This window comes from Carcharhinus amblyrhynchos, chromosome 21, assembly GCF_965287045.1.
Source record: "Carcharhinus amblyrhynchos chromosome 21, sCarAmb.v2.hapA, whole genome shotgun sequence".
Lineage (NCBI taxonomy): Eukaryota > Metazoa > Chordata > Chondrichthyes > Carcharhiniformes > Carcharhinidae > Carcharhinus > Carcharhinus amblyrhynchos.
The window spans coordinates 34497051-34507936 of record NC_137344.1 but is presented as its reverse complement, the minus strand read 5'-3'; the positions used below and the strand labels follow the sequence as shown (position 1 = coordinate 34507936).

General features: G+C 44.5%; 1 protein-coding gene across 9 annotated transcripts in view; it reads left to right on the top strand.

The window, feature by feature from the left end:
- The first annotated feature begins 7139 nt into the window (after window positions 1-7139).
- Window positions 7140-10886, top strand: part of LOC145356355 (rho GTPase-activating protein 44-like) — a 314302-nt gene continuing 310555 nt past the window's right edge. For all 9 annotated transcript variants that reach the window (XM_080209018.1, XM_080209013.1, XM_080209011.1 and 6 more), the window contains exon 1: window positions 7140-7394. In XM_080209018.1, coding sequence (XP_080065144.1) covers window positions 7339-7394 — 56 coding nt within the window. In that variant the 5' untranslated portion in view covers window positions 7140-7338. The remainder of the gene's footprint in view (window positions 7395-10886) is intronic.

Genomic DNA, 10886 nt, shown 5'->3' with positions numbered 1-10886 from the left:
AATTACCTTCGACAATCAGCCTGTGCGTCCTGCAACTAAGCCAATTTTGGATCCAATTTGCCATGGATCCCATGGGCTGTTACCTTTTTGATCAGTCTTCCATGCAGGGCCTTGTCAAAAGCCTTACTGAAGTCCATGTAGACCACATCAACTGTACCGCCCTCATTTACACGCCTAGTCACCTCCTCGGAAATTTCAGTCCAAGTTGTTGGACATGATCTCCCCCTTCCAAAGCCGTGCTGACTAATTATGGTTAATCCTTGCTCCAACTGGAGATTAATTCTGTCAGAATTTTTCCAATAATTTTCTCACCACAGATATTAGACTCACTGGCCTGTGATTACCTGGTATATCCCTACTTCCTTCCTTGAATAATGGTACCACATTGGCTATCCTTCAGTCCTCCAGCACCTCCCCTGTGGCCAGAGATGATTTGAAAATTAGCATCAGAGCCCCTGCAATCTCCTCCCTTTGTCTCGCAGCAGCCCAGGATACATCTTGTCTGGGTCTAGGGATTTATCCACCTCCAAGACTGCTAAAACCACTAATATCTTCTCCTTCCAGTGCTAATTTGTTCAATTGTATCACAAGCCTCCTCCTTGATTTCTAAACCTGCATCCAAAGTGCTACCAAATAAACCTGTTGGACTTTAACCTAGTGTTGTGAGACCACTTACTGTGCATCCATAGTGAACATAGATGCAAAAAATTAATTCAAAACCTCACCTACATATTCTGGCTCCACACAAAGATTGCCACTTGATGAGCCTTATTCTTTCCCTGGTTACCATCTTGCCCTTAATAAAGTTATAAAGCATTTTAGGATTTTCCTTTAACTTGTCCACCAGTGTTTGTTCATTAGTCCTCTTCACTCTCCTAATTTCTTTTTAAGTGCCTCTTGCATTTTCTATAGTCATAGAAACATAGAAAATAGAAGCAGGAGTAGGCCATTTGGCCCTTTGAGCCTGCTCCACCTTTCATTTTGAATATGGCTGATCATCAAATTCAATACCCCGATCCCACCTCTCCCCCTCCTCCCCCAATCCTCCTCCCCCCAATATCTCTTGATCTGTTTAGCCCCAAGAGCTATATGTAATTTAATTGAGAAAATTAGTTGGAAATCTAGTTGTGAAAGAACCCTTGGGGATGAGTGACCATAACGTGATAGAATTCTATACCAAGGTGTATAGTGATGCAGTTGATTCTGAGACCAGGGTCCTGAATCTCAATAAAGGTAACTTTGATGGTATGAGACGTTAATTGGCTATAATAGACTGGGAAACATCACTGAAAGAAAGGACAGTGGACAAGCAATATCAGACATTTAAAGAACAAATAGGTGAACTTCAGAAGTTGTTTATTCCTGTTTGACGCAACAGTGGTAAGGGAATTGTGGACAAACCGTGGCTTACAAGGGAAATTAGGGATTGCATTAGATTGAAAGAAGATGCTCACAAATTGGCAAGAAAAAGCAATAGACCTAAGGGTTGGGAGCAAATTAAAATTCAGCAAAGGAGGACCAAGGGGTTGATTAAGAAGGGGAAAATAGAGTTTGAAAGTAAGATCTTGAGCAACATAAAAACTGACCGTAAAAGTTTCTATAGGTATATAAAGAGAAAAAGAATGATGTTCTCTCCTCCTCCAAGACTTCCCCTGTTATAAGCCTTCTGTATCTGCCATAATCCTCCCTATTTTCCCTTATCCAAGTCTGTATACCCCTTGACACCCAAGGTTCTCTGGACTTGTTGGTCCCACAAGCCACATGTCGGCTGTGTACTCTATTTCCTCACTGCTATTTTGACAGTAAAATTGAGCCCAATGCTATCTAAAGCTAGTTTCAGTTTGAACTCCAAAAGGCTAAACAAATATACACCAATAGTTTCTTCATGGGTATTTATATTTTCTTGGCAAAGCACGATTTTGTTGCTTAAACCTCTGGGATTTTGCTTTGCCATGTCTTTGGCTCAGGAATCAGTTGTTTGTGGTCTGGAAGGAAACAAACACTTGAGGGACTCAAATTATTTTCAGTATCATTTCAAAAACATTTTATGAAGGAAAATCTGATTCAGTGACCGGTTATAAAATCAGTAACATGTACCAGCTAATAGGTCAACAGTTTCATTGTTTTTGAGTTTTAAATCGGATTTCACCTCATTTCCCTTTAGTTGTTTTGCAAAATATTTAAAATCTATGACCTTTGATTACCAAATCCAAGCTGAGATTTGCAGAAACAATTTCACCCTGATCGCTTTCGCAGAGCTGCTCATGTGTGGTTGACCTCTTTGGACTGAATTGAACAGACATTTTTTCACTCAGGGGGTTGTGAATTTTGGGAATTCTGTTCCCCAAAGAGCTGAGGATGTTCATTCCTTGAATACATTCAGGAATTCAGGACAGAGATCAACAGATTTTTGGATACTAAGGACATCAAGGGATATTGGTGAATGTCATCAAATGGAGTTGAAATCAGGCATGATCTTATTCAATGTTTCTCTTAGCTTTCATTTTAAACCTTTCCAGCCTCAGGAATAAAATCCCAACCTCTCCAATCTTTTCAGGCAGCTGAAATCCCTCATTCTTGATACCATCTTGGTAAAATTCCTCTGTGCTCTCCCCAAGGCCTTGATATCCTGAATAAAGTGCAGTCTCCAGAATAGAAGCATTGCATCCCTATAGTGTAGAAGGAGGCCATTCGGCCCATTCAGCTTGCACCGACCACAATCCCACTCAGACCATATTCCCGTAATGCCCCATGTCACATATTTACCCTAATTCCCTGACACTAGGGTCAATCTAGCATTGCCAATCCATCAAATCTGCACATCTTTGGACTGTGGGAGGAAACCAGAGCACCTGGAGGAGACCTATGCAGAACGGGGAAAATGTGCAAACTCACACAGTTAGTGACCCAACCCAAGTCCCTGATGCTGTGAGGCAGCAATGGTAACCACTGTGCCAATGTGCCGCCCAATTTAGCCCAATGCTATTATCGGCCTATCGAGCCTGCACTGACCACAATCCCACCTGGCCCTATCCCCATAATCGCACTTATTTACCCTGCTAATCCCTCGACCCTAAAGGGCAATTTAGCATGGCCAATCCACCAAACCTGAACATCTCTGGACTGAGGGAGGAAAACAGAGCACCTAGAGGAAACCCAAGCCAGGGAGACAGGGAGAATGTGCAAACTTCACAATGAAAATGCACAAACTATCCCAGCTGAGATCTAACCTGAGATTAGTGTGACTTCTTGTTTTTTGTGTTCAATGTCCCTACTTGCAAACACAGTAAGAAGTCTTACAACACCAGGTTAAAGTCCAATAGGTTTATTTGGTAGCAAATGCCACTAGCTTTTGGAGCGCTGTGCCTTCGTCAGGTGATTGGGAGTTCTTTTCACAAACAGGGCATATAAAGACACAAACTCAATTTACAGAATAATAACTGGAATATGAGACTAATCAAGACTTAAAAGTACAGACAATGTGAGTGGAGGAAGCATTAAGCACAAGTTAAAGAGATGTGTATTGTCTCCAGATAGGGCAGTTAGTGAGATTTTGCAAGTCCAAGCAAGTCATGGGGGTTACAGATAGTGTGACATGAACCCAAGATCCCAGTTGAGGCCGTCCTTATGTGTGCGGAAATTGGCAATCAGCCAATTGATAGCCAAGTTCCGCACACACGAGGATGGTCTCAACTGGGATCTTGGGTTCATGTCACACTATCTGTAACCCCCATGACTTGCCTGGGTTTGCAAAATCTCACTTACTGTACTGTTTGGAGACAATACACATCTCTTTAACTTGTGCTTAATGCTTCCTCCACTCACATTGTCTGTACTTTTAAGTCTTGATTAGCTGTAAAGTCTCATATTCCAGTTATTATTCTGTAAATTGAGTTTGTGTCTTTATATGGCAAATGGAATTTAATGTTGGCAAGTGTGAGGTGGTCCACTTTGGTAGGAAGAATGGTAGGAAGGACTATTACTTACGTGGCGAAAAACTGCAGCAGGCGACGGTGCAGAGGGACCTCGGGGTCCTTGTGCATGAGTCGCAAAAACCCAGCCTGCAGGTGCAGCAGGTGGTCAGGAAGGCGAATGGGATGCTGGCCTTCATAGCGAGGGGGATTGAATATAAAAGTAGGGAGGTCTTGCTGCAGCTGTATAGGGCACTGGTGAGGCCGCAGCTGGAGTACTGTGTGCAGTTTTGGGCGCCGCACCTGCGCAAGGATATTTTGGCCTTGGAGGGAGTGCAGAGGAGGTTTACTAGGCTGATACCGGAGTTGAGGGGGTTGAGCTATGAGGAGAGGCTGAATAAACTAGGCTTGTACTCGTTAGAGTTTAGAAGAATGAGGGGAGATCTCATTGAGACGTATAAGATGATGAATTGGATGGATAGGATAGAGGTGGAAAGACTCTTCCCGCTCAAAAAAGACAGTAGGACTAGGGGGCACAGCCTCAAGATAAAGGGGGGGCGGTTCAGAACGGAGTTGAGGAGGAACTTCTTCACTCAAAGGGTGGTGAATCTCTGGAATTCTCTGCCCGTTGAAGTGGTGGAGGCTGCCTCGCTAAATATTTTTAAGAAGCGGGTTGATGGGTTTTTGATAAGAGAGGGGATTAAGGGTTATGGGGAGAGGGCGGGAAAGTGGAACTGAGCCACGACAGATCAGCCATGATCTTATTGAATGGCGGGGCAGGCTCGAAGGGCCAGATGGCCTACTCCTGCTCCTATTTCTTATGTTCTTATGTTCTTATGTTCTTATATATGCCCTGTTTGTGAAAAGAACTCCCACTCACCTGACGAAGGAGCAGCACTCCGCAAGCCAGTGGCATTTGCTACCAAATAAACCTGTTGGACTTTAACCTGACGTTGTCAGACTTCTTACTGTGTTTACCCCAGTCCAATGCCGGCATCTCCACCTCATGACTACCTATTTGCAAAACCAAGAAGGCCCTACAATTTCTTAACCACTTCATCAACCCACCTTGCCATCTTCAAAGGTCTGTGAACCTTGTTCTCATGCAACTCCCTCAAGATAAAACGCTGAGATTTTTAGTTTAGATTTCCTGCAGCTGCAGTATTTTGATTTGGTACCAGTAGGATTATTCTGCCTATGCTGTTTCTCCCAATGTGCATCGCTTATCCATGTTAAATTACACATCTTCCATGTGTCAGACCATTTCATCATTCTGCCTCATTTGAACAGCATGTTCGGTCTTCATTTCTGAATAAAGCAAACAAATTAGATACCATTGAAAATGTTTGTTTCTACTCTTCTCCCACCACCACTCCATTTGCCATTCCTCTTGTTGTGTAATCTCTCCTGCTTTCCGGTGGAATTAAACGTGGGAGTTTTAATTCCCACGTCCCCTGCCCTATTTCCCTGTTTCGGTGAAACCTAGTACACCTCAAACTTTTAACTGTCTGACCTGTGGAGTATTTCCAGCATTTTTTTTACACCAGGAGGCAATTAACCCTGAATGTTGCAGGCTGAACATTTAAAACTGAAAATATACAGGATGTCATACAGCATGTGTCAATTTCATTTCTCATATGGGAGCCTGTGTAACCAGGCTGGCTGTGTGGACAGTGGGATTGCTAACTGTATCACTGGAGGTGTCCGCTCCAGCCATTAGTCAGCTAAATCCATTTAGCTTTCACACGCCAATTTGAAAAACAGAAAAGTTTGTTATCCGATCAGATGATGCTTGACTGATAGCCAAGCTCCCCCGCTACCATGCCCCCCTCTCCCCGCTCCAACATTTTCAATATTTTTACATCCAGTAAAATATTCCAACTCCAAAAATGACTCATCTCTATTAGGGCAACATGACAGCACAGTGGTTAGCCCTGCTGCCTCATAGTGCCAGGGGCCCAGGTTCAATTCCAGGTGACTGTCTGTGTGAAGTCTGCACGTTCTCCCCATGTCTGCATGGGTTTCCTTCCACACTCCAAAGATATGCAGGTTAGGTAGATTGGCCATCCTAAATTGCCCCTTAATGTCATGGGGTTTAGCAGGGTAAATACATAACATTACAGAGATAAGACATGGGTGGGATTGTTGTCAGTGCAGGCTTGATGGGCCAAATGGCCTATAGGGATTCTAGGAAAACAATCTTTTTTTTTAAATGTCCCCTATGATTTTTCTGTACGGGGTTGTACAAGACCAGAGATCAATCTAACTTCATTGCAGTGTAAGTCTACTTATGACTAATAAATAAACTTTAATTCCTGGTCAAATCCTGACAACCCTAGTGGACGGCATTCCCGCTCAACAAAAATGAAAATGCTGGAAAATCTCAGCCGGTTTAATAGCATCTGTGGAGAAAGAATAGAACCAACGTTTCGAGTCCAAATGACCCTCAGTCAACTTTGACCGTTAGAGCTCTATTCTCTCTAAACACTTGACATGGTGGTACAGTGGTTAGCACTGCTGCCTCACAGTACCAGGGACCTGGGTTCAATTCTGGCCTCAGATCAGTGTCTGTGTGGAGTTTGCACGTTCTCCCCATGTCTGCTTGGGTTTCCTCCAGGTGCTTTGGTTTCCCCCCACACTCCAAAGGTACGTAGGGTTAGGTTGACTGGCCATGATAAATTACCCCACAGTGTCAGGGGGACTAGAGGGTTATATGTGGGGTTAGGGTGATAGAACCTGAATGGATGGTGGTTGGTGCGAACTCGATGGGCTGAATGGCCTCCTTCTGCACTGTAGGGCTTCTAGGATCAGAACTGCTGAGATTTCACAGCATTTTCTGGTTTTGTTTCACATTTCAGCATCGTGAAGTAATTTTGCTTCCAACCCACCATCCCCCTTGCCCCCTCCTCCCCCAAACTTTCAAACGTTGCACTGTCCTGTTGCAGCTGCGGCTCTCCTGCGGATAAGTACGGCAGTGCGCGGTTGATAGACGGGTAAGTACGGTGCGCGCGGAGACTGCAGGGAAGTGTAGTTCCCGGTCCCGTCGCCCGGGGCGCCGCGGGACGGCGCTGGGACTACAAATCCCAGCATGCAGCGGGGGGCGGGAGCGCGTGCGCAGTAGGCGCCGGGCAGGCTGCACAGCCTGGGGAGGAGAGAATGTGGTCCAAGCGCTTCCCGGCGGGGGGGGAGGAGGAGGAGGAGGGAGCTCTCAGCGCTGCTGCTGCTGCTGCTGCTATAGCAGCTCGGAGACACAGACAGCGAGAGACAAAATCCAATGGCAATCAGCACCTAGTGAGACCCACCAGAAGAATTTTATGATCAGTTATTTTGTTTTTTTTTGTGTGTGTCTGATTAAGCTGCCCACCAGCTTGCAATGGGGCTGGATGAATGAAATGCTCTTTTCTTGCGGCAGCTCGTCCCCCAGTCAATGATGAAGAAGCAGTTCAATCGGATGCGACAGCTCGCCAACCAGACGGTGGGCAGGTAGGAGCAGGATTGCAATGCCTAACCCTATGTTTAATGTGAGCAGGAATCAGTGACATGAGCCATGCCAGGCAGCCTGGTAGTGTGTGCCCCTGATGGTGAGAGGGACTGCAGAGTTTCAGCTGAGGAATGCAGTGTTTGCTGTTGTTTTTATGTGTGTGTGTGTCCCTGTCTGTTCCTGTGTTATTGCTGCCTGCCTGGTTTCAGCCTCTCTCTCTCTCTCTCCCCCTCTCTCATATATATTAAACCCTGAGGAGCCTGACTCACAGCATAAGAGGCTTGGCTGGAATGGAAAGTGGCAGCAAGGCTGGGACTGGGGTGGGAGGTGGCATCTTTCATTTCTGTGTTTGTCAAATTGTCACCAGCCACAATTTGAGGGGGAGGGAGTGGAGTAGGGGGGAAAAAATCTTCCATCCCACCCCAGTGGACAATCTTGCGTCTGTCCATTGCTGATCCCTCTTGCCCATTCCAGCTGGAAATGAATGAGATCTTAAAACATTTGAGGTCGCGCTGGGTTTAGAAAGGGAATCTGACGTGTCTCGTTACAGGATTGCGGTATTTGAGACTTGGTTTCTCTCTCTCGCCCCCCCCCTTTTGGTGAAGTGGGAGGCGTGGTTGATGTAAATATCTGAATACACCTTGCGCATTGCAAGCAGTGTGTGTAAAAAAAACAAGACAGGGTTATACCACCCATTCGCTGAGATTTCCTTTTAGAATATAGGATTTCTACTGGAATTGGTGAAATACACTTAACAATTCAGCATTAAAAAAAACACAATTGTGGCTTCAGTCTTAAATTCCACAAGGTGGCAATAAAAAATAAAACATGTTTACATTTGACTGCGCTAAAGAAATGTTCTTGCAAAAAAAATAATAAATTGAGTTTTTTTTTGAGATTTTTGCTGCATTTTCTGTAATGCACGCGTGATCTGATTTGGAACACGATCCGTCCATTTGCAGAAGAGTAGACGTGTCTGTGTGTTCCTGCTTTGGCTAATAAATACCCCCTTCACACACACACACACACACACCCAAGCGCTTCGCAAACCGAGGATTGGAGCGGCTGGGGCGCTGGGCACAGCAATATCGCTCAGAGATGCCAATGTCAAACTCCAGATACAAATCTGATCCATCGATGCCCTCCCTTACTGCTGTTTGTGAAGAGGAAAGAGGGGGGAAATAACCTGTTAAAGACAGATCTGCAAGGGAAAGCGGGCACTGCAGTTCCAATGATGGAAATATTTGACATCCAGTAAAAAGGCAAAATAGGATCCCGTTAATTCCTGGTCACCAGGATGCAGATAGATAACACAGCATTGAAATACAGTTAGATGTTGGTCTGGCAATTATAATTGTTGCCTAAGATACAATTCGCTTGCAATTTGTAATAAATCGGGAATATTTTATGTGCAGCAAAGATTGTCCTGCTTTACTTCTGTCATCTTGTATAGGCCATCCTGGCACCCCCCCCCTCCAGCCCCGCCCCTCAGGGTTATCGAAAGAATTCCGAATATGAGGATAGGATAACACAAAACATTCTTTTTGGGAATTGGTGCAAGCCTCCGCTTGACATCGGACATTGGAAATGAGGCAGGTTGTGGGACTGAATGTGTGTCCCACCACCCAATGATATTCAACAATAGCTTAGTCTCATGAAAGTGTCCCCAAGGATTTAAAGTTTATTCATTATTGTCATAAGCACGCTGACATTAACACTGCAATGAAGTTACTGTGAAAATCCCCTGGTTGCCACACTCCGGCGCTTGTTCGGATACACTGAGGGAGAATTTAGCGTGGCTAATGCACCTAACCAGCACATCTTTCGGAGTGCGGGAGGGAAGCGGAACACCAGGAGGAAACCCACGCACACACGGCAAGAACATGCAGACTCGGCACAGACAGTCACCCAAGCTGGGAATCGAACCTTGGTCCCTGGAGCTGTGAGGCAGCACTGCTAACCACTGTGCCATCAGTATTAAATGTGAATGTGGGTGGCACGGTAGCACAGTGGTTAGCATTGCTGCCCCACAGCGCCAGGGACCTGGGTTCAATTCTCAGCTTGAATCACTTCTGTGTGGAGTTTGCACGTTCTCCCCAAGTCTGCATGGGTTTCCTCCCGCAGTCCAAAGAGGTGCGAGTCAGGTGGATTGGCCATGCTAAATTGTCCCTTGGTGTCAGGGGAATGAGCTAGGTTATATGCATGGCGTTATGGAGAGAGGTTGTGGGTGGTGCAGACTCGATGGGCCAAATGGCTTCCTTCTGCACTGTAGGATTCTGTGATTTTATGAATGCTAACTGATGGCTTGGAATGTACACCTGGCTTCAAAGTGGCTGTGTTCACAACCAACCTCAAAACTGCCTGCAAAGATTTTGCAATGTCTGGCTGTGGGGTGTATTTCATCATTCTGGATATTAATTCAAATTTGGCACCAAATCAAGGGGAATTCCTGTGTGGAGCAACTGTGATGTCATCAAGCAGGCGAATCACATTGAGGAATTCTCACAGAAAGCAAACCAGGAAGTAAAATGCACAAATTACCTTTCACTTTGTACAATTCCATACAGAGTGAAATAAAGATTGGGGCATGCGATAAAATAGAATCTGAAATACCCTATACAAACTTTTCAAAAATATTACTTTTTAACATGTGGAGATTTTTTAATAATAATGTAGAAATTTGTTGTTCCAGAACTATAAAATTAGTTTTTCAGGATGTTTTTCCATTATTCAGAGTATTTATAGAATCATACAATGCAGAGGAGGCCCTTCAGCCCATTAAATCTGTTACAACATGTAAAAAACACCTGACACCCTACCTAATCCCATTTGCCAGCACTTGGGCCATACACTTGAATGTTATGACGTGCCGAGTGCCCATCCAGGTACTTCTTAAAGGGTGTGAGGCAACTCGCCTCTGCCAACCATTTACGATTTAGTGCACCACTAAAAACCAAGTTAAATGTCATTTCTACAAAGCATAACCACTGCAGAACAATGATACTGCAGGGCAAAAGAGGAAGTGCATGTTAGTTCAAATGATTCTAAAGATTGTCATCTATAAGGACTACAACAGCGCGCTTCGTGGAGGAAAAAGAAATCACTGACAGCAACTTGTGGATTTCCACATTTAGCTGTTCGTGAGTGGATGCCAGAAGTTGCTGTCAATTTCACAACTGGAATGACAATGAATGCTGACCATTTCACTGTCTGCAACATCATGGCCAATAACTTACTGACCTTTTAAGTTTGTTCAAACGCAGGGATAAATCATTTCTAATTTGTACACTCAAAAGTGAGCATCCACTGAATTAATAATCTTTTATTAACGAGTAGTCAAGTGGTCGTTTAACCTTTAAAGCACTTTTAGTATCAGAAAATTCTGTCTGTCTTTAATTAGATTTAGTCAGATTTGCATGCTAGCATTGATACTTTTAAGGGTAACTCTGATGTATACATGAGGAAGATGGGGAAGGACGTGAAGCAGGCATTCA